We start from the raw sequence: 24,006 nt of genomic DNA on the forward strand, positions 1-24,006 counted from the left end.
AGGGGAGGGGGGGGCAGCAGCATTAGCTGGAATGCCAATAAAAACATCTTCAAGATGTATATACTTTAAAATCAAATAGTCTAAATACAACATTGGATGGATGAATACAGCCTTCTCTCATCAAAACCGCCCCTTACAAAAATACACCAAGGTATAAAGAAAGATATTGATTTTATAACCTAGACCCTAGGAGGGACTTGCCAAAGTAGCAGATTGTCAATTACCCTCATGGTAAGGTATAATTATGCTAAGTCTATGACAACTGCATATACAATATGCAAATCACATAACCACTTATCCTAATACCCCACCTTTTAAAACTTCCATAACAAACCCGGTGCATCATTACAGGGAGTCGGTTCGTTTAGTTCTAAATTTTAGGAACACAATAGGATTGACACATTTTCCTAATTAATTCAATTAGGGAAAAAAAGCATGAAAGCTACGTAAAAACCTGTATAAATATACCACTAAAATAGTTTTAAAATATTTTCAGGAACAAATTATATTTAAAATAAAAAAGGTCAGCCTAAAATGTTCATGAAAATAGGTAAAAAAAAAAAACTATTATAAAGCAAACGATTCCGGATGGCTGCACTTCTAATAGTCCCTTATATTGAAGCTTCATATGACCAGTGGTTAACAGATGGAGCAAGGGACAAAGAGGTAGACTTGTTTTGTGCAAATGTTAGCGCTAACTTTTGCGCGAAACGCAGCTACCTCCTTGTCCCCTGCTGTGTTAAATACTTGTCACCTGAAACATCAATAAAAAGGAATTATTGGAAGTGCAGCCATCCAGAATAATTTGCTTTATGATACATAGCATGTGAGCTGGGCTAGCACCCCACTGATGTGTTTGGGGATTAACTAGACACTTACTTTGAGCGGCTTTTTTTTGTTTAATTAAAAACTAATATACTTTTAAAAAACAATCAGGGCAAATGAAAGACTGTATGGTGTGATAAATGTTGCAAATAAAATGGTACACTTGTTACACCCATTTGATATAAATACTTGGTAGTGCATCACTAGATCAAAGGATATTGAAAACCCCATTAGTCACAATTATTTGCATTGAATAGATTCCAGTCACACTGCAACTGCCTGAGTTCCTGGTCAACCTACACACAGCAATTCAGCAAAGGAGAATGCAACTCCTTTGTAAACTGAGGATTTCGGATTCAAAAATTTTAATTTATTATTTATTTTTTTTGCAAAAAAAAAAAAAAAAAAAAAAAATTCCAGGGAGTTAAAATGCAATGCTAGTATCTGCAGAAACAAGTTCAAGGAACTTGGGCGAATATATCTGAATATAAATATTTCAAAAGCATCTCAAATGCAAAATATTTTAAACATAAAATTTAGCATAATTAACATTCCCCTGAACCAATGAGCTGAAGAAATACTCTGTTTATAAACGGTCTGAAAGTCAGCCTTGCCCAGTGTTAGTAAAGCTATGTCACTTCTCCAAATTACTTTTACAATATGCTTCCAAAGAAGAAGTATTTAGAAACAGGCAGCACCAAATTCAACATCAGCTTTAATAGTCATCTCCTCTGCTCACAACTTCCTTGCAGGTTGGGCGCAATAGAATGGTATGTTCAAACTGTGCTGTATAGGAGCCTTTCATATCACAGAGGGGTGGGTAGGGGTCCACTATACCCAAATCACACAGGTTCTTTAGTGCCATCAAGTATTTGCTCTCCCCAAGTCGATCCAGCCATCGGCGACAAAAAGCAAGAGTGCCGAAGTTCTCATTGATGACATTTAACAAGTGTTTAGCTCTTGGAAGTCTAAAAAAAAAGGGGAAAAAATATATAAAAGTCAGAAAAAAAAAAAAGCAAAACTGAAATATGACTTGGAATGAAGCTCGCCACTATAGTAAAATAATAAAAACGTCAACACATGTTCTTACAGTCCAATTTTTTTCCCCTCCCTCTCTCTAAAGTACAACTTCCCCGTGTACCAATATATAATGTACCTCTGTTGCACAAAAAAAAAACTCCCTAAGTTCTGGAACAGGCATTGCCTCAGCTTTTTCTATATAAAACGACTATGTCTTCCTGGTATCTGTCCTGCAGGATGCCAGAGCCATTTGTAGACTGAGGAAATTCTTCAGTAGCTGACCTCATTGAAAAACTGTGTGCGCCTGTCCTCCTCCAGGAGATTGATCCCTTCCACCTCTCCACTACCTTACTTCAGTGCAGTGCTTTCTAAAACCAGTAATGAGGAAGGCATAGTCCAGAGAAGTAAAACATGCCCTCTATTCTGTGCTTCAGTAAAGCAGTGCATGATGGGATATGAAGTTTCCTAGTTAGTCATATGATGCTACAGGAAGTCAGGACTCAGAATGCATCTTTTGAACTTTTTCTTTTAAAAAAAGGTGCAGATTCAAGGCTGCCATGGACGAGGTAAGTGAGAGATGAGCACATTGGGATGGCTTGGGCAGGAGACATTCAAGAAGGATTCTATTATAGAAAAAGTAAAATTCTGTGTGAAAGGTGAACTTCGCCTTTAACGTGACCCAGTTAGGATTTCAATAATTCTAAATGCCAGGTACCAAGACAGGGAAAGCAAGCAGTGCATCTCTGCGCCTTTCCTTTTTCAAATAAACTTTACTACACACATATCCTATATCCAGCAAACTGTCTGCCAGTACTCGCCTCACTGGCAACCACAGTGTAGTACGTCCTTTATTTTCAGTGCTGACTTCAACAATAAACCCTTCAGAAACAGTGGGAAGGCTGCCCTCCCTGTGATTCCATCCAACTTTGGAAATACTAACCCTTCTGCATGCCACAGTGTTCTTAGTATCCACAGACTGCCCTTACGAGTGTGAGGGCTCACTGCACAGGTAATGTCAGCATTTGGATGTAGGCATCAGAGCAGGTTGTCGCTCTGGGGGTGAGGGATGTACAGTATGTGCACTTTTAAATGTAGGGAGAGAGGAAAGCTTCCCACTTTTTGCCTATACTGTTGTACCTATAAAAAAAGAAAATTAGCAGTGGGAACAAGCAACACATCCTAAGCGTGTGGTCTCAGCAAGTGCACGTATAGACCTGAGTATTTGTGTTCACTGATAGCGGCAAAGGTGCATCCTTGAGTGCAAGGACGTTGCCCTTTCCTTTTCTTCCCACATGAAATAAAAGCTTTGTTCATTGCATTTCATTTAATACACAAATACTGAACATTGGTCAGACAGATTTGGAAAACTACAAAGATGTAAAGATACAAAATGTTGGCACTGCTGTATAGCCATATTTTCATTTAAACACATCAAAATTCAGAAGAGACTCCTACCTAATTGGCACATGCCCAACATCAAAGTTTTTCATGTAGTGAGAACATTCCATGTCATCGTGAACCACTCCCTTCCCAGTGCTACCGAAAGTCTCTATGGCATACACTTCGCCCTCCTGAAAAATACATTTTTGTTATTTCTATTTCGGAATACTAATATGAGAAGAAATAAATAGTGCTATCAACTGCATCATGTACCTCCATTCGTGTTGCTTCACCACCTTTCACAATGGGCACAGTTTTTCCACCATGTATTCTATAGGGGCCAATAGAATGGCCATTCAGATTTCGAATGGGTTTCACTTAATGAAAAGAAGAAAAAAAAAAAAAAAAGTCACATTACAAAAAGTTAAGGGACAGAACTAATACACACAAGGGTATAGACATGCCACGCCCACGATGCTTTACAATGCAGCAAAAATTATCCCCCGCCCCCTGAACGCACCATTTGATTGGACAACCGTATGACAAATGAGGTTTAAGGTTGATAAATGTGACGTTATGCATTTGGGAGGTAAACACATGCATGCATCCTACGCTCTAAGAAGAGTCAACAACTGAGAATCTGGGATCTGGGGGTGTTTTTGTAGATACCTTAAGAGCAGCATGCAATGTCAAGCTGCAGTTATTAAAGCAAACAAAATAATTTCACTTGTATAAATACTAACGGTCTATATAGTGAGCTTGCTGCAAAGATGTTTACATTAAGGTCATCACAAAGGGCACACTTTGCATCTGGAAGAACACAGGACACAGAAAGGCTTCTTTACAGTAAAGCCCCTGTCAAGCGGATCTGTCTGCTCAGCAGCAGAGCTCAGATCCATGTCCGTTCCACTAAGCAGAGCGGACACAGCCCACTGTTCTCTATAGAGCGGTCGGATGGAAATTCGGGGGGGGGGGGGGGGATTTTGGCTACCACAAGTAGCCAAATCTCATAGTACCAAATATAGGACAAGAGGGATAACGATTCAGATCTTTGTTCTTAATATAGTAAGAATGTCAAGAAAAAAAATTAAGCAGATTTTGATGTTATGCACATCTGGTGGACCTGCACTGTGCTAAATAGATTCTGGACCAAGGTATTCAACTCAAAGATGAATTCCATGTATATTATTATTACATAGTTACATTGGTCCAGCTTGGACCAATGTAACAATGCTTATACCATACCTGGTCTATCCCCTTGGAAGCTGGATATAACTGAAATAGACAACTCTACTCCAGTAAGTTCCTCTTGCTTCCGAACCCCATGCTGAGGTAGCCAGGTCCAATGCATTCTAAATACAGGTGGTCAGCAGCTCAGTACAGAGACAATTCAGAGAATGATTTTTTTCTTTCAATGAAAGCAAAGCATTCTCTGATTGAACAAGCCACTGCCCCGCCTTTAAACATTTATTGAAAAAATTCAAAGTATTCTCTATATAGCGCCCATTCTGAGCAGCCAGTATATTCATAATAAATAGGGCCCAGCCGCACAGCACAGGCACCTGAAGCAAGTGAACAAGTGGAGGTCACTGGAGTAGTTGGTGCATCGGCAAGGTATGGTATATACATTATATACATTTACATTGGTTCAAGCCGGACCAATGCAACTATGTAAAAATAGAATAGGCCTGGAATTATTCAATAATATGTACCCTATTGATTTGCTCCTTCCCGAGAGACCATTGGTTCACGCTCCTTCACTTAAACTCCCTTCCTCACTAAATCCCAATTCAAACTGGCCACCCTTCTACTACTGGCAGCAAAACAAACTAAAGCTTTGAGGAAAAAATTCATACAATCTCCTAAAGTTAAACAGCATACTGACCTGTTCTTTATCAATGAAAATCTCACTAGACACCGGACAAAAATTCATAATTGTTCGGAATCCATGCATCCAATACACTCATACACTTTCATCTGACAGCCTACATTCCTTATAAAATACCAGTTTGGAAGAGAATATTTAAGGGGATTTCGAAGCCTCTCCTCTCCCCCCAATCTTCTAACCCTAGCCTTCCTTCTCCGAACCCCATTCCATGTAAAAATTTTTATTTTTTTCTCTCTTCTTTTGATTTCTAGTTAGTATTATCTCAGTTGATACACACCTGAAAAAACAAAAATGTGTGCCGTCCCTTTGAATTAAAGGGCTAAATGTGCTTACATACAAACCAAATTCAATTATTAAAATCATAAAGTGTTTATTGTGCAATAACATATCAAACAAAAAACTGGCATAGTGGATCAATACAGTGCATCCCAAAAGTATTCACAGCTCTTTACGTTTTCCACATTTTGTCAAGTTACAGCCTTATTCCAAAACAGATTCAATTCATTATTTTCCTCAAAATCCTACAAACAATACCCCATAATGACAACGTGTAAGAAGTCAAATTTATAAAAAAAAAAAAAAGTACATAAATATTTACAGCCTTTGCTCAATACTTTGTTCAAGCACCTTTGGCACCAATTGAAGCCTCAAGTCATTTTGATGATGATGCTACAAGCTTGGCATTCTTCTTTGCAGGACCTCTCAAGCTTCATCAGGTTGGATGGGGAACGTCAGTTCACAGCCATTTTCAGATCTTCAATCCGGTTAAAGTCTGGGCTCTTTCTGGGCCACCCAAGGGCATTCACAGAGTTGTCCTGTAGATACTCCTTAGTTATCTTGGCTGTGTGCTTAGGGTCGTTGTCCTGTTGGAAGATTAGCCGTCATCCCATTCTGAGGTCCGGAGCACTCAGGAACAGGTTTTCATCAAGGATGTCTCTGTACATTGCTGCATTCATCTTTCCCTTGATCCTGACTAGTTTCCTAGTTCCTGCCACTGAAAAACATCCCCACAGCATGATGCTGCCAGCACCATGCTACACTGTAGGGATGGTATGGGCCAGGCGATGAGCAGTGCCTGGTTTTCTCCAAACATGACGCTTGCCATTCAGACCAAAGGGTTCAACAGACCAGAGAATTTTGTTTCTCATGGACAGAGTCCTTCAGGTGCCTTTAGGCAAAGTCCAGGCAGACTGTCATGTGCCTTTCATCTGACCACTCTACTATACAGGCCTGATTGGCGGAGTGCTGCAGAGATGGTGGTTCTTCTGCTCTCTCCACAGAGAAATGCTGGAGTGCTGTCAAAGTGACCATCAGGTTCTTGGTCACCTCCCTGACTAAGGCCCTTCTCCTCCGATCGCTCGGTTTGGCCAGGTGGCAGACTCTAGGAAGAGTCCTGGTGGTTCCAAACTTCTTCCACTTATAGGCGATGGAGGGCACTGTGCTCATTGGGACCTTCAATGCTGCAGAAATTTCTCTGTACCCTTCCCCAGACCTGTCTCTGAGGTCTACAGACAATTCCTTGGACTTCATGGCCTGGTTTGAGCTCTGACATGCACTGTTAACTGTGGGACCTTATATAGACAGGTGTGTGCCTTTCCAAATCATGTCCAATCAACTGAATTTACAATAGGTGAACTCCACAAACAAGTTGTAGAATCATCTCAAGGATGATCAGTGGAAACAGGATGCACCTTGGCTCAAATTTTGAGTGTCATGGTAAAGGCTGTGAATACTTATGGTGCATGTGATTTTTTTTAGTTTTAAATACATTTGCAAAGATTTCAAACAAACTTCTTTTACATTGCTATTATGGGGTATTGTTTGTAGAATTTTGAGGAAAATAATGAATTTGCAATAAGGCTGTAACATAAATTGTGGAAAAAGTGAAGCGCTGTGAATACTTTCCAGATGCACTGTATTGTCAGTTGGTTTATGATATTTTAGAACATTTAGCACTTTGAATATTTAAAGAACAGCGCACCATTTTCGTTTTTTCTAGTTTGCACATATCTTTTATTCAGATATAGTTGTAGCTGCAGTTTTACTTCCTGTATGACATTAAATGCAGGATTTTTCTGGTTTGTTTGGATGATACACACTTGTACCCACTGGAATTTACAAGTGCGTGTAAAAACAATGCCACAACTAGGAGGCAGGACTTCCTATATCAAAAGTCCTCCTTTATACAGACAACACAATCCACTAAAATGCAAGAACCACACAATCTTAAAAAGGGGAAGTTTAGGGTTTCCAGAAAACAAACATATATACGCACCTCAATGCTGCAGCATTGGTGTGATGCTACAGCTGTTCCACATCGGCTCCAAGAGTGAGAACTGAGTGATCAAATGATCACGGATCGCTCAATTCCTCTGTCTCTTCGGAGTGGAGAGCAGTCACTGCGCTCCTTCTTACTCTAGTAGCACCAAGCAGGAAAGGAGGTGGGGTGCAGCTTGCTCCAGCTCCAAGCAGCACACTGGAAGGCAGAGCCAGTTCTCCAATCAGACAGCAGGGTGGATCCCTGAAAAATGGTTGGGATCTTTCAGAGCCTGAAGCCGCTCTGCCCCAACAACCTGCCGTCAGAGAATTCTGGGTCCCAGGAGAGTAAAATTAGGTGCAGACCTGTGACCCACAAGAGATGTATGGCTTTTTTGGCCATACTTCTCTTTTTACAGAATTATCTACTGTTATCCATGGTATGCTATTATAACTACATGTTTTCCACTATACTTGTGCTAAAAATGTAATAATTTACTAGAAGTAAAACTAAGCAGACTTTAAAGGCTTCACAAAAGGCATACTGCAACCAAATTTATGTCAGTGCTAAATGAATGTCAACATGCATACCTTGATAGGTTTTTCCATCAATTTCAACCTCATACGATTCCATAACTTCCTGAATTGCTTCACCAACATCGCAAAGGCGAACATCAATACCGGAACACTGAAGGAAAATAATCAAAGAATTCAGAAACTGATTACACATCCTCGGGATGAAAAGTTCAAGAGGTCTTCATGACACATACCCGTACTCCAGTGTTTGTAGCATCTTTGACAGCTTCGAGCAACTTGTCATACTTTGAATTGAATGTGACAGTGAAAGCACAGTCAATTATACGGCCTGAGATGAGAAAAGCCAAAAAACGTAAACATTTTACTCACTATGGGCTTCCCAATTACTGTCCCTTTACAAATCTGAATCACAGCACCTTACCATTGATATGTGTTCCGAAATCAATTTTGCAAACATCATCATACTGTAGCACTGTAGGATCCCCAGCATTGGGAGTGTAGTGGGCTGCACAGTTATTCAAAGAACAGCCTGTGGGAAAAGCAAGCCCAGCATACAGTCCATTTTCCTTAATAAGCTTGCGAGAGCAGTCCTCCAGTTTTTCACTGAATTTAAACAAAACAAAAAATGCATCAGCAACATTTCTACTAATCAGAGTTTTTTCAGTTACAGCATTACAATGAGAAAGATTGGATGTTTTAGCATGCGGTATACAGTTGTTCAGTGTGTATACAATGCCTACAAAAAGTTAAGAGGTAGAAAAAAAATAAGTACTAAAAAGGGATTATTTTTCTGACACCTATAATATGCCAAGAGATCCTTAACCAACATTTTCAATCTGCCTATTTTATGTGGATCCAGTGCATGTTAAAACTAAAAGCTTACCAGATTTCAATCATGGTCATTCCTGGCTTTATCCAGCTCATAACATACTTCCTCACTTGTCTATGAGCTTCAGCAGCTTGTCTAAAATCAAGCCATATTTCCTCACTGGCCAGGTCTAGAGCTTTCTTCTCCTCACTGGTTGTCCTCCAAGCGGCAGACCGTCTGAGAAATATGCAAAGATATTCATGAATGTACACTTGGGACGACAGACTACAAATATTTAATGCCTAACTGCAGCTTTTTTTTTTTTTTCTGAATGAAAAGTAAAAAATTTTTGTGTCAGGTTTGTCAGAACCGGCAATAAAAATCCGACAGAGGTAACAATCTTTTCCCTCTCTATCCAAAATGAAAATTTTGGTTTGAGTGAAGTTTCAAAGATCAACAATATACAATCACAGTAAGCATATCTTGTTTGACCCCCTGGAAAATATCTGCCAAATTCTAATATTGGTTTCATAAAAAGTGCTCTGTCTAAACGGTATTCCATCCCTCACTAGCAAAGTACAAAACTGCAAAATACATAGAAAGACAGATATTAAACTGCAGACATCTGCTTTTTTAAAAATCCATTAAAAGTTCAGAACCTTCCATGTTCACATATACATACCCATCTTGGACTGCCGGATATTCGCACTCCTGTCCTTTTGGGAAAACACCACTTGGAAACAGTTCACAAATTGGAATAGAAGGTGGATCTGTTTGAGATTTGCCTGCAAGAAAAATCAAGATATTGAACGGAACTCATTTATCAAACCATGCAATTAAAGATGAACTCCAGGATCCTGACCACTTTGTGCTCATAGCTCCATGAGCAGTAAAACAGTGGATAATGGCTTACTTTTAAAATAAAGTATTTTATAGTGTCAGCTCTCCTTCTGTAAAATACACTGTGCCCAGGCCCGAAGGATCTTGCTAAGCTAGGCCCAGCTATTACTGATCACCTTCCCCATCACAGGAGTGAGCTCTCAAATGCTGAGCTCAGAGCTACATCATCAGGGGAGAGAAACCACACATGAGGATTGAACCAGGGGAAAAAGCTGACTTCTGTGATGCTTAAGGTGAACAGTAAAAGCTATGCCTCACTTAGTTGGGAGTTTTCAGGTCATGCTTCATGAGGTACGCAAATGGCCTACACCGATAGCAAAGGCTTTATTCAATTTTAGTCAGAGCCAAGGCTGAGTTCTCACCTATGTGAATTGGATGCGACTTTCTCCGCATCCGATTCGCATGACATGAGACACACAGCTCCGGGGCAGCTCCGGACTGCACTAGAAAGAGGTCCTGTGCGTCTTCGTTTGTTTCTTGTCCGAATTCAGGCAAAAATCTGGACCCGATTCGCACAAGAAACCGAACAGATTCACCAGACCCCCTGCTGCGAGCCACAGTCACAGCTAGGGTAAACCCAGTCTAAAGGTGAACTTTAAAAAGAGGTTGTAAACCCCCCCCCCCCCCCAAAAAAAAATGCCTGTAAGACAAAAGGCATAATCAGCTAGTATGCATCGCACACTAGCTCATTATGAAATATTTACCTTAGAACAAAGCCCCCGCAGTGCCGCCCCTTTAAGCCGTGACACGGCCGACATGTTCGGCCGTCCTGCTCCCAGGTTCGCGTCCTCTGGCCATCTGATTGGCCTGGAGGTGCGATGACATTACGGCACAGGGCTCTGAAAGAAAAGCACGGGAGGCGGTTCCTTCAGAGCGCATGCGCTGATGACGACGTCATCGGCTGCATTCAAAGTAAATCTCTCCTAAACGGTGCAAGTTTAGGAGATATTTACAGTACCTATAGGTAAGCCTTATTAAAGGCTTACCTGCAAGTACAAGTTATAAGAGTGGGTTTACAACCTCTTTAACATGTTCGCTGCCAGAGACGTTTTTTGCACGTTTTAAAAAATAATTTTCAACCTGAAGATTACACAAAACCCCCAAACATTATATATTTTCTAAAAGCAGACACCCTAGAGAATAAAATAGTGGTAGTTCCAATTTTTTATGTCTCACGGTTGCATCAAGTTAATAGATACCCAACATGCCCTACCCTAAATTTGTGTGCTCCCTATATTTTCTATAGGAGACGCTTCAAAAAGCCCCTTATAGGTATTAGCTTAGTGTTACAGAGGAGGTCAAGTGCTGGAATTATTGCTCTCACTCCAGTGTGCGTAGCGACATGTAACCTGTGTATTGCAATTGACATTTTCACGCATAGGACCCACCCACGTTCACGTCATTATGTGCATATATGTGGGGATGTGAGGCCCTCAAAAACAAATTTGGGGCTCCACTGAATGTTTTGCAATGCAGATCACATTGCAAAACATCTTTTCCATAGTAAACTAGCAGGGGACACAGAGCATGACCAGGTCACAAGAAGGGAAGAAGGAGGCGTGTCCACTCTTCTTCCTCTCCAGCCGCCAGCACCCGCCATCTTGCTCCCGGACCCGCAGATGGGCAAGCGAAGCCCGGAAAGCATGGCGGGGGCGCCAGTGTGTGCAATCGGGCAGCAGCGCTGCCGCCCAAATGCTTTCACCAGACAGGCAGGAGTCTGCCTGTCAGTTTCACACACAATCCTGGAATGGACTTGGCAGCGAAAGGGTTAAAGCTGTCGATTTTTTAGTTATTTCTTTTTTTTAATATTACTACTAGAAGGGTGCTCAGAAAATGTTTTTTTTTTTTTTTTTTTTTTTTTTTTTTTAGGAAAAAGTAGTAAAAACGTCTTTGCTCTTGTTTATATTAAGACCCCTGAATTTAATTTGCATACGTTTTTCCATTTTCTCACCTCATTCCCATCATTCTAAACACTGCAAATATTCCTGTCAAAACTTTTAGAAACAAGGGGAGGCGCCGAACCAGGTGAGTGATATGATCCATGTGAAACTCCACATATGGGTACAAACCCCGACTCACTTCTGAGAACAGGATCAATGAAAAGAGTGGCTGCACACCTTGCTGGAGTCAAAGTCCATTTTATTGAATAGACTGTATAGCACATACCAGGCAGTGGAAAGTGAAAGGTTGAAACCTTTCACAAACATGTGATTATTCATAACCTATGAATATTAATCATATGAATAAGCACATGATATTTGTGTGAAACGCGTCAACCTTTCACTGTCCGTCTGTTTTCTGGTGTGTGATATACAGTCTAATAAAAATGGACTTGGACTCCAGCATGGTGTTGCAGCCACTCTTTTCCTAAATCTTTTAGAAGCTGGAAAGAAATCGGGTAAAGTTCAGCAGCAAAATAGATGTACACAAATGCATGTAACTTGCTGTAATGCTTTTTTCCCTAAAACTTATTTCACCTAAAAGTATAAAGTATGAAAACAAGGTTTACAACTCTTTAAGAACAGACCATTAAACCCAAGACAAACAGAATGTGTATATAGTTTTACTTGTCTAAAGAGTACTGTAAAGCCACTTTTGTAACTTACACAAACCCTCTACCACAATGCACAAGGAAAAAACAAAAAAAGCTGATAATGCAGATTCAGATTCATCGCCTAATGAGCAGGCAGGAGGCACAGATATAATCAGAAGAAGGTCTGCTATGCATTTCAAATTATCCCCGTGGTTCTTTTTTCCCTTTTCACCTTTATACAATTCTTTTTATCCTTTATTTAAAAATGTTTAAAAAAACCAGTGTAGATCTGCAAGTAAGCTGATTTTACACCTACTGTGTATCGTAAGATATATTTCGTATATTCACAAGCAGGTTTAAAATCATGTATTAGTGGCACTAAAAGACAACAATATGCATATATGTAGCAGGATGGGTGGGTCTTAATGCACAGCCACTGCATACATGTGCCTTATTCTGCTCCCATCAGCACCCCCAGAACTGCGACTGAGCCATCATATCAAGGACAGCTAACCAGTGACTATCAGGAGCCAGTAGGATGGGCTCTTGATGACACTAGCACTGTGCAGTCAATCAGTGCCACATGATCAGGAGCCCCTACTACTGGAGTAGAGGACCATGCCCCATTTAAAGCACCAGCTCCAGTTAATCTGAGAAGAAGTTTGTTGAAGTAGACTTAAGATGTGACTTTCTTCCACCCTAAATTACAAAGAGCAGATAATCAGAAAGTTAGACCTTAATGTGTAGAAGTCAGAGAGAGCATCTCAATGCTGTCGATCTCCTTCAGCCTCTTTCAACAACCTCCTGCCTACACAATGTGTTCTAGGATTGGCTGCACATTGCTCTGAACCAGGGTCCTGATGCTGACAAAGGTGGACAATGCCTGCACAATGGGATTGATTTACTAAAGGCAAATATACTGTGCACTTCAAGTGCACTGCAAGTGCAGTTGCCCTAAACCTGAGAGGAAGCTCTGCTGACTGCCATCATCAATTATGTGCAAGCAAAAATGCTGTTTTTTTTTTTGATTCTCCTTGCAAGTTCCCCTCAGAACTGGAGCAACTGTAACTGCAGTGCACAGACAATTTGTATATAGTAAATGAACCCCAATGTGTGTCGGCACAGCCAGTTTAAAGCCTCGTACACACGCGTCGAAATTCGGCCGGGAATTTTCGTCCGACTACCGAACTGCCGATTTTCGGCTTGTTAGTATGATGCTTCCGACAACCGACTCCGACTTTTCGGCCGAAAAAAATCTGGTGTGCAGGCTATAAAATTTTTGTCCACCGTCAAAACACGGCCGATTTTCGTGCAGTCAGTACAGATTTCGACAGGGAAAAATCTTATGAGCAAGACTGGACATGCTCAGAGAAGAAAGAACACAAAGAAAGCAATCCAACACATGACATCACTTCTGAAGTAGAATTTTGTCGTGCGGGAAAATTTGTGTGCAGTCTAGGCACATTCCAACCAACAAAACACAACTCTGGACAAAAGACGTACGGCCGGTCGGCGGAAATTCGTTGCGTGTGTACTAGGCTTTAGCCTTCACGAGGGTGACACAATAAGGAGACATTTGTCATCCCATGAAAAAAATTGCCTAAACATGGACCTTCAAGAGAGAAACGAATGGTATTTTAAAGCGGACCTCCACCCAAAAGGGGAAGCTCTGCTTGTCTGCCTCCTTCCCTGACACATTTGGCACCTTTTGGGGGGGGAGCGTGTATCTGGTTTTGGCAGGTACCCGCTCCCAGCGCAGTTTCTTTGCAGGGAAATTTTTTTTTTTTCCGGTGCCTGGAGCACCTCTTTAACCACTTCGGACAGCCCACTGTGTATTTACATCACTACTTTGATGTTAATTACCAGGGTTTTGGCAGCAGATAGCTGCCATAGCCCCGGTATGTTCCTACACGGCCGGCAGTCTTCTTTCACATAAAAGGGGTCCCAGCAGCAGATTCGAGGCAGGATCACTTTTATGGGCGGCGGGAGAGGTGCCCACCCCCTCTCATCGCTTCCCGGTAGTTTTCCCCGCTTACCGGAGCCGTCGGTAGCAGGGAAAATGATCCGGTCATTTCAGGTCTTAGGCAGGAAGTGAGGGCAAGATGACCCCCACTCGACTCTGGCCTTAGAGGACCGGAGCGTCAGACATCACTTCCGCCCAACGGCCTTAAAGGGCCTATTTTTCTTTTTTAATGCTTTTAAAAAGGAAGATGTAAGATCTGAGATCCTTTTGACCACAGAGCTCACATTAAAGAGGACCTGTCCTGCTTTTTTCTATTACAAGGGATGTTTACATTCCTTGTAATAGAAATAAAAGTGATCAATTTTTTATTTTTTTTTAAAAAGGGACAGTGTAAAGATAAAAAGTTAAATAAGTAAAAGAAAAAATGTTTAAAGCGCCCCGTCCCTCTAAACTCGCGCGCAGAAACATACGCAAGTCGCGCCCACATATGTAAATGGTGTTCAAACCACACATGAGGTGTCGCCGTGATCGTTCGAGCGAGAGCAATAATTCTAGCACTAGGCCTCCACTAACTCTAAACTGGTAACCTGTAGACATTTTTAAAGCGTCGCCTATGGAGATTTTTTTAAGTATCAAAGTTTGTCGCCATTCCACGAGCGTGCGCAATTTTGAAGCATGACATGTTAGATATCAATTTATGCAGCAAAACATTATCTTTCACATTATAGAAAAAAACTGGGCTAACTTTGCTGTTTTCTTATTTTTTTAACTCAAAAAAGTGTATTTTTTCCCAAAACATTGTGTTTGTAAGACCACTGCGGAAATACTGTGTATAAAAGTATTGCAACGATCTCCATTCTATTCTCTAGGGTCTTTGCTAAAATAAAAATAATGTTTGGGGGTTCTAAGTAATTTTCTAGCAAAAAATACTGAATTTAACTTGCAAACAACAAATGTCAGAAATAGGCCTGGTCCAGAAGTGTTTAATGAAAGCTGCAGATAAAAAAAAAAAAAAAGACAATTTAGGTTTTATAAGAGATTTTGGGGATTGCTTTTAGATCTACTTTGAAACAAGCTTACCCCCTTTCTTCTTCTTCTTTTTCTTCTTCTTTCCTGCTGCTCCATCTCCTTTACCATCACCATCTTAACGCAGAAGAATAGAGTTAGAACATACTTGGATCTAGTATAAATTTAGAAAATCAAAGACTAAATCTAGATCTATAGTCCTAATCACACTGGATACATATAATTTTGTTACAGGCATTGGGACTAAATAGCTACACTTCAAAATTCTTGAGAACTGGTACTTTGTGGTTTGATGAAATGCACTGCTGGAAATACATCCAAGGTGTGCAGATTGATTTGGTACAAAAATAGAAAGCACTAGGGTGTAAAGACTGGTACATTTCCATCCCTCCAACAGACGTTCAGATAATACAAGCTGCACAAACCTTCTTCCTCATCATCTTTATCTTTGTTTTCAAATGCTTGTTTCTCCAATTGTTTTGTCACATCATCTATAATCTGGGCTGCTTCTGCTGCTCCTCCTTTCTCAGGTTCTGGTCCTAAAATAAAACACAGAAGTAATGAAGGATATTCAAACAACCCCTATCCATTTCATGCAGTTCAAGTTAGGTAAATCAGCTCTGCTTACGCATAAGTCAATATTCACAAGAGGAATTTGTTATTGCTCATTGCTTAAATTTTACTGTAAACTGCTATCCATATTGTAAAGGATCAAAGATGAAGACTGCTATAATACAGCCAGTGCAGCTGTAAATTTCCCAATTATATTTGTGTCTATTTTCAGTGAGACAATTGGCCAATCAGGAACATTAGAAAACATACAGCTTCCCCTGCTCTTAGATTGCTCCAACGCCGAGATTGACATCACCCTGATAATTATCAAAACAGACTTACAGTGCTATAAAAAAGGATTCGACCGCTTTCTAAATTTTTTTTTGCATATTTGTCACACTTAAATGATTCAGATCATCAAACAAATTTAAATATTACACAAAGATAGCCTGTGTAAATACAAAATGCAGTTTTTAAAATGATGATTTCATTTATTAAGGCCCTGTTCACGCCTGAGCATTTTTCAGCTCGTAAAACACTCATCTCTGAAGTCTCAAAACGCCCAACAAGCAAAATCCCATTCATTTCAATGGCCCCTGTTCGAATGTTTTGTCACCTTAAGCTCAATAAAAGTACATGAGCTTCTTTTTTGGCTGATTACAGGGGTTTTTGTTAGAGGTCAATGCCTGCCTCCAAACGCCTAGAAAAAACAACGCCCGAAAAACAACACCCAAAAACAATACGCTCAGGCATGAAAGGAGGCTAAGGGAAAAAAGCTGTCCAAACTTGCCTGGCCCTATGTGCAAAAGTAATTGCCCCCTAAACCCAATAACTGGTTGTGCTACCCTTGGCAGCAACAACTGCAATCAAGCATTTGCGAAAACTGGCAATGAGTCTTTCACTGTGGATGAATTTTGGCTCACTCTTCTCTTCAAAATTGTTTTTAACTCCACCACATTTGAGCATTAACAGCCTGTTTAAGGTCATGTCACAGCACATTGGCAGGCCATCCATACAGGGCGCAGGGGCGCCGCCCCCCTAATCCATGTGCATGGCCCCTAATCTACATGCAGGGTGCCGGACGCATGGATTCCAATGGGACTTTTTTTTTTTTTTTTTAGAAGCACAGGATTAGAGCCGGAGGCTCTAAAGGGTGGGCTCGGGGCACAGAGCACTGCGCCCAAAGCCCGCCCAGTTGTGTGAAATTAGCAAATGAATATTCGCTAATGTCTCCCCGTTTCTCCTCATGACCAATCAGGAAGGGGGTCCCTGAGTCCCAAGACCCGATTGGCCACGAGTCCTAACTCCTGATTGGCCGGGAGGAGAATCAACTGCCAGGACTCCGGAGACGCAGGGGTGAAGACGCCACCTGCATGCAGTAAATGCAGGAGCTGGCAGGGGCCCTGACGAGTGATGGGGGGGGGGGGGCTTATGTGATTGGCTGGCTGGGGGGGCTTGGCCCCCCCTCCAAAGTAAATTAAGCACCAACCGCCACAGAATCTCAATTGGATTTAGATCCAGACTGACTAGGCCACTCCAAAACCTTAATGCTGATTAAAGCCAGAAATAAACTTGATTGTGTGTTTGTGATCATTGTCCTGCTGCATAACCCAAGTGTGCTTGAGCTCACAAACTAATGGCTGGCCATTCTCATTCAGGATTTCTTGGTAGAGCGCAGAATTCATGGTTCCGTCAATTAGGGCAAGTCATCCAGACCCTAGAGCTGCAAAGCAGCCCCAAACCCTCACATTACCACCACGTTTGACTCTTGGTAGGATGTTCTTTTTATGAAATGCTATTTTAGTTTTACACCAGATGCACACCTAACAAAAAGTTAAACTTTTGTCTCATCAGTCCATAGAATATTTGCCCAGAAGTCTTGGAGATAATCAAGATCTTTTTTTGGCAAATGTGAGACAAGCCTTTGCTTTCTTTTGGTCAGCAGTGGCTTTTACCTTGGAACTCTCCCATGGATGCCATTTTGCCCAGTCTCTTTCTTAGGCCTCATGCACACTGGACATTTTTACAGCTGCTGTTTTTGGCTTCAGACGTTTTCTGCAGCCAGTTAACTCCCCAGCATGTTATCCTATGTGCTCATGCACACATAGGCTGTCATCAGCGTTTGTTTTGGCAGGGGCATTTCCTGGCTGGAAAAAAAAAAAAAACAACACAACAGGAACTAATGAGAAGTTTTTCAGCTGTAAAAAAATTCTCTGATAAAAGCTGAAAAAATGGCTATTCGGTATTTAACAATGTTTGTGAGCCATAAGCTTTTGTGAGAGTATAGTTTTTATAGTTTTTCTAAAAAATAAGCTGAAAAACGCTACTGCAGAAACGCTGCAAAGCTCATTCTACAGCTACCGCTTTCCACAGCTAATGCTTCCGGCGTTTTTAGAACATCCAGTGTGCATGAGGCCTAATTGTTGAATCGTGAACATTGACCTTAACTGAGGCAAGTTAGGTCTGCAGTTCTTTAGATGTTGTTCTGGGTTATTTTATGACCTCCTGGAAGAGTCGTCGTTGTGCTCTTGGAGTCATTTTGGTAGCCCGGCCACTCCTGGGAAGGTTCAAAACTATTCCATGTTTTCTCCATTTGTGGCTCTCACCGTGGTCTGCTGGAGTCCCAAAACCTTAGACATGGCTTTGTAACCCTTACCAGACTGATAAAAGTCAATTACTTTGTTTCTCATCTACTGCACTCCTCCCCCGAGTGCCCCCATACCAAGCACTAGCTCCCGAGCACTGCTCTGTGTGCCCATAGCCCCAGCTTCCTCCTCACTTGCTGTGAGAGACAACATGAGCCAATGGCTCCACTACTGTGTCTGAACTAGGGATCGACTGATTATCGATACTTTAAAAAAGTAAATATCCACCACAAACTTGCCGATATGAAAGTTAGAGGCATCACCATGGTACTGTTTAGAGCTGATGGTTGGCTTTCTTGTAATGACAACTGATGTGGCTGAGCAGCTGTTCGATTGTCATTACAAGGAGTGGTAGGGGACGACCCCCCCCCCCCCCTCCCGCCCAGGTCTCCCATCCCACCGAGACCCGAACGGCCAGCTGGCGCGTCTGCCGAAGACCTGAACAAATTCAGCTCTGATCGTGTCTCTGATGTAAAAACTCGGAAGCAATGTTATGACATCTCTTCTGGGTACTGGAGCCTTAAAGGCGCCAGGTTTTTAACTACCTCAATACTGGGCACTTAAACCCCCTTCCTTCCCAGACCAATTTTCAGCTTTTAGCGCTGTTGCATTTTGAATGACAATTGTGCGGTCATGTAACACTGTACCTAAACCAAATTTATGTCATTTTTTTCCCCACAAATAGAGCTTTCTTTTGGTGGCATTTGATCACTGCCAGGTTTTTTCTTTTTTGGTGCACAAATAAAAAAAGACAGAAAAGTTTGAAAAAAAAAAACGTTTTTTTGTTTAGGTTATAAAATTTTGTAAATAGATACGTTTTTTCCTGCACTGATGACGCCGCACTGACAGGCACTGATGAGGAGACACTGATGGGGTGGCACTGATATGCAGCACTGATATGCGGCATTGGTGGGCACTGATGGGCAGCACTGGTGGGCAATAATGGGCACTGGTGGATGGCAATAATGGGCACTGGTGGGCAGCACTGATAGATGGCATTGGTGGGCAGCACTGATAGGGGGGCACCACTGGCGGGCAGCACTGATAGGGGGGCACCACTGGCAGGCTCTCTGAGCCCTGTTTGCCATCCCTGGTGGTCATGGTGGGCATCCCTGCAGGCTCTAGTGGCACCCCCTCCCCCCAGGGCTGCACTGGTAATTAATCATCTGATTACCAGCACAGACCCCCCCCCCCGTGATCAGTGAGTAATTAGAAATACTCACTGATCCCCCCGGCTGCAGCACCAATCCTCTCCTCACTGACAGGATCTGTCAGGAGAAGAAATCGAAGCTGTTACAACGGCTGTATTGACATTACATGACGGCTGTGATTGGACACAGCCGTCATGTGATCAGGAGGGCCAATCACAGGGCCCTCCTGCCGCATCTTGTTGCTCTGTGTCCTAGGGACACAGGCAACTCGAGATCGCGCCGCTGCACGTGCCCGCGGCGGCGCGAACTCTCTCCTTCTGAAGGACGTTTCGGAACGTCCGATCAGAAGGACGAGACTCCCATCCGGCCGTATATGTACAATGGTCGGGGTGGGATGTGGTTAAAAAAAAGACAGCATTGAAATGCTTTTTAATTTAATGCTTTTAAGTGCAGAGGAGGGGTTTTAGACCCCAGATCCCTCCAAAAAGAGTACCTGTCAATGCCTATTACTGTCACAAGGGATGTATACATTCCCTGTGACAGCAATAAAAGTGATCAAAAATGTTTTAATTTTTTTTTTTTAAAGGACAGTGTAAAAAAAAAAGTTGCACATGGAATGTTTTTTACCTTGCATAAAATGCATGAAGATAAACCTTTAGAACCACTTTGTGGATTTGCTTGTTATTGGCTCTGCTCTCCTCACAAGCTACCAGCGTGAGGAGAGGAATGACGATAACCTGCAAATCCTGTTTACACTGTGATTGGACACAACTGGTCATGTGGCAAGGAGCTGCTGTAAATGGCTCTTTACCCAGATCTGTGATCAGCTGAGTCCCAAGGACATAGCGATCATAGAACGTGCAACCCACATGCCGAAGAGGGTACGATCAGGGAAGGACATCCATAGATGCCCTCCTGGCAATGTGCGACTGTGCCGTAGCCATGTTTTGGCTATAGCGCAGTTGAACAGAGGTTACAGTGTAACTCCTCCCAGTTTAATTTACCAATCCCCTTCTTACCTAGTTTGCTGGATTATGCTCCATACACATCCTCACAACCCCAGCAAGTCCAACAGCATCCTGTAACAACCCGCTGCTCTCACTTGGTCCCACGCTGCCATCTTGTTCTGTGAGGTTACATGTGTGACATCATCAGGAGGCAGCTGCAAGCACCAGGAAGAGACAGCCAGCCCAACGCAGCAGGGCATGCACAATTTCCATTGCTGACACGAGGCCTCCTGTGATGAGTGATGGGACATGTGCAGATAAAATGCATTTATTATTGTTGGGATTTGGTGAAAGGTGAGGGGAGGATTCAGAATAGGAAAAGCAGATGTGTGGGGTGAAGGTAAAGAGTCATAAATAACATGTGAGGAGGCCTGCCAGGCACAAGACTTTTCCCTGTGTACATGGCTGGGGCTGTACATCGCTGACTAGGCTAGGAGAGCAGGAAATCTCCAGTAGACCCAGTCATCTCTCCTGCACTGAGCATGCATGGCCCCCGGGCCCCTAGCCCCTCCGTACGCACGGCCCCCAGGCCCCTGTACACACAGACTCTAGCCCTTGGTCCCAGGCCCCTAGACCCTCTGTACGCACGGCCCCCAGGCCCCTGTACACACAGACTCTAGCCCTTGGTCCCAGGCACCTAGCCCCTCCGTACGCACGGCCCCCAGGCCCCTGTACACACAGACTCTAGCCCTTGGTCCCAGGCCCCTAGACCCTCTGTACACACGGCCTCGGTCCCCTAGACCCTCTGTACACACGGCCTCGGTCCCCTAGACCCTCTGTACACACGGGCCCCTAGACCCTCTGTACACACGGCCTCGGTCCCCTAGACCCTCTGTACACACGGCCTCGGTCCCCTAGACCCTCTGTACACACGGCCTCGGTCCCCTAGACCCTCTGTACACACGGCCTCGGTCCCCTAGACCCTCTGTACACACGGCCTCGGTCCCCTAGACCCTCTGTACACATGGCCTCGGTCCCCTAGACCCTCTGTACACATGGCCTCGGTCCCCTAGACCCTCTGTACACATGGCCTCGGTCCCCTAGACCCTCTGTACACACAGGCCCCTAGACCCTCTGTACACACGGCCTCGGTCCCCTAGACCCTCTGTACACACAGGCCCCTAGACCCTCTGTACACACGGCCTCGGTCCCCTAGACCCTCTGTACACACAGGCCCCTAGACCCTCTGTACACATGGCCTCGGTCCCCTAGACCCTCTGTACACACAGGCCCCTAGACCCTCTGTACACATGGCCTCGGTCCCCTAGACCCTCTGTACACACAGGCCCCTAGGACCCTCTGTACACACGGGCCCCTAGGACCCTCTGTACACACGGGCCCCTAGGACCCTCTGTACACACGGGCCCCTAGGACCCTCTGTACACACGGGCCCCTAGGACCCTCTGTACACACGGGCCCCTAGGACCCTCTGTACACACGGGCCCCTAGGACCCTCTGTACACACGGGCCCCTAGACCCTCTGTACACACGGCCCTTAGCCCTCGGTCCCCTAGACCCTCTGTACACACGGGCCCCTAGGACCCTCTGTACACACGGGCCCCTAGACCCTCTGTACACACGGCCCTTAGCCCTCGGTCCCCTAGACCCTCTGTACACACACCCGCTTTGGTCTTCTTCTTTTTCTTCCTCTTCTTCTTCCCCGCAGCATTGTCCCCCACCGTCGTCAGCTCGTCTTCCTCCAGCTCTCCATTCACATGGCGCTCCCCGTTCACATGGTGCTCGCCGTCCTCCTCCACCCCGGGGCTCTCTCGTTGCACCTCGACGCCCGCCATCTTACCAGAGAGAGGAAGGCAGCGAGCTGACTTCAGTGAGGTGGGAGGAGCGCGCACAGGTGCATGCTGGGACGGACGGTGGAGGACTCTACAGTGACCAGCATGCGGTGTTCTCCTCCAGTAATTTCTATTTGCTGTCACTGCTGTGGAGTGAGGAAAGTGTGGTGCGGTTTACACATACACTCATGTATTCTATTCTAGAGTCCTTCCTCTGTATATACGTTGTACTATGAGATATTTCTACACAAAGTTTGGGGCTCAGGCCCCTGTACTGCTTTACCAAAATTTTTAAACGTCAACTTTAGGCACTTTTTATTTTGGTAATAGGAAGGTTGCCACCTTTTCTTCAAACCAAACCCGAACATGTTAGCGCCGCATGGCATTTTTTATTTGTGGAGTATACACTATAAGAGTGTAAAAGATACGGCACACCTTTAGGTGCCCCAAGGAGAGCAGTAATGCGGCATGCGTAGTGTGAGGTGGCGAACAGTGGGTGTGGCCAAATTTCAGGTGTTTTGCACGGAATGCAGAAGTCAGGAATATTTAAAAGAGAAGTATGGGAGTTTTTTTAAAACCAGTTTCTGCCCGCACTATAGATGAATAGAGATGAGCTTGGGAGTGTTCGAGTTCGTATGTGGCCGATCCCGCCAGGAAATCGACACTGCACTCCGCTAATCACAGGCAGGGAGGCATTTCCCGATTTGTGCATCCGTGGCTGTCCGGTGATCGCGCAGCTTGCAGGCGGCTCACTCTGTGATCAGCTGCTCACAGATCGGGGTAAATGGCCAATCACAGTGTCCCTTTACCACATGATCAGCTGTGTCAAATGACAGCTGATCACGGATGTAAACACAAGCTGGTTATCGGCTTTTCTTTCCTCACGCTGACAGCGTGAGGAGGGGAAAAGGGAGCCGATAACCAGCTTTTGTTAAAGGGACATCGGCACTGATTATTAGTGTTCTTATTATCAGTGCAGTCTCAATAGTGTCCATCAGTGCCCACCAGTGCTGCAAATCAGTGTCACCTATCAGTGCCGCCTATCAGAGCCCATCAGTGCCTCCTCATCAGTGCTACTGCCACTTCATCAGTGCCCAAAAAGTGCAGGCTCTTTAGCGCACATCAGTGAAGGAAAAAATTACCTGTTTGCTACATATTATAACAAACTACATAAAATTGGGGTTTTCTTTTTCATAATTTTCAATCTTTTTTAGTTTGTTTAGCAAAAAATAATCTTGCCCAAACCTGGACCAACACTATGACGTCAGCCGAAAGCAGCCTTCAGCCCGCTGTCTGCTGAAAACGGGTCATAGGAGTGTAGAATGTACTGCAATCCTGTGATCCACAGGAGAAACAGCCAAATGACCTTTGGCTGTACTTCTCCTTTAATGTATAGAATGTAGGGGACAGGATGGTGTAATGCATAGTAGGAGTCATGAGTACAAAACAAAAATAGTGCAGGATTTAGGGGTGTGTAACGCACATTGTAGGGGTAATAGAGAGTGCAAAATCCCCCCCCACATTCAATACTCTCCCCCACTTTACCCTTTCAGTAAAAATCCCCACTACAAAAAAAAAAAACCCCCCTTCCCAGCACAACTCCTCATCCCAGCACAAATACCTCAGCCCCAAATACCCCTAAGCATAAATCCCCCTTTTAGTACAAATCCTCTTCCAACACAGCATGCTTCCCATCCTTGAAAAAAATCCTCTCCCCTTGTCCAC

The 24,006-nt window shown here is 43.5% G+C and overlaps 1 protein-coding gene across 1 annotated transcript; it reads right to left on the minus strand.

The window, feature by feature from the left end:
* Window positions 1–1,523: 1,523 nt before the first annotated feature.
* On the minus strand, window positions 1,524–22,307 carry METAP2 (methionyl aminopeptidase 2). Its single transcript, XM_082254736.1, has 11 exons — window positions 22,113–22,307; window positions 15,562–15,675; window positions 15,191–15,253; window positions 9,397–9,499; window positions 8,790–8,951; window positions 8,328–8,509; window positions 8,140–8,234; window positions 7,961–8,057; window positions 3,499–3,602; window positions 3,301–3,416; window positions 1,524–1,793 (listed from the first exon to the last, which is right to left on the minus strand). Exons 1-11 carry the CDS (start codon window positions 22,282–22,284, stop codon window positions 1,541–1,543), a joined length of 1,461 nt encoding a protein of 486 aa, XP_082110862.1. The 5' UTR covers window positions 22,285–22,307; the 3' UTR covers window positions 1,524–1,540.
* Between the last annotated feature and the right edge of the window lie 1,699 nt (window positions 22,308–24,006).

Source organism: Pelophylax lessonae, assembly GCF_965119305.1.
Source record: "Pelophylax lessonae genome assembly, chromosome: 4".
NCBI classification, from domain to species: domain Eukaryota; kingdom Metazoa; phylum Chordata; class Amphibia; order Anura; family Ranidae; genus Pelophylax; species Pelophylax lessonae.

Coding starts and splice junctions, on each gene's coding strand:
- METAP2 (XM_082254736.1), bottom strand. CDS start 22,284: ATGGCGGGCGTCGAGGTGCAACGAGAGAGCCCCGGGGTGGAGGAGGAC. Junction 8,510..8,789: donor ATGACCATGATTGAAATCTG/GTAAGCTTTTAG, acceptor GTTTAAATTCAG/TGAAAAACTGGAGGACTGCT. Junction 8,235..8,327: donor TTTCGGAACACATATCAATG/GTAAGGTGCTGT, acceptor TTCTCATCTCAG/GCCGTATAATTGACTGTGCT.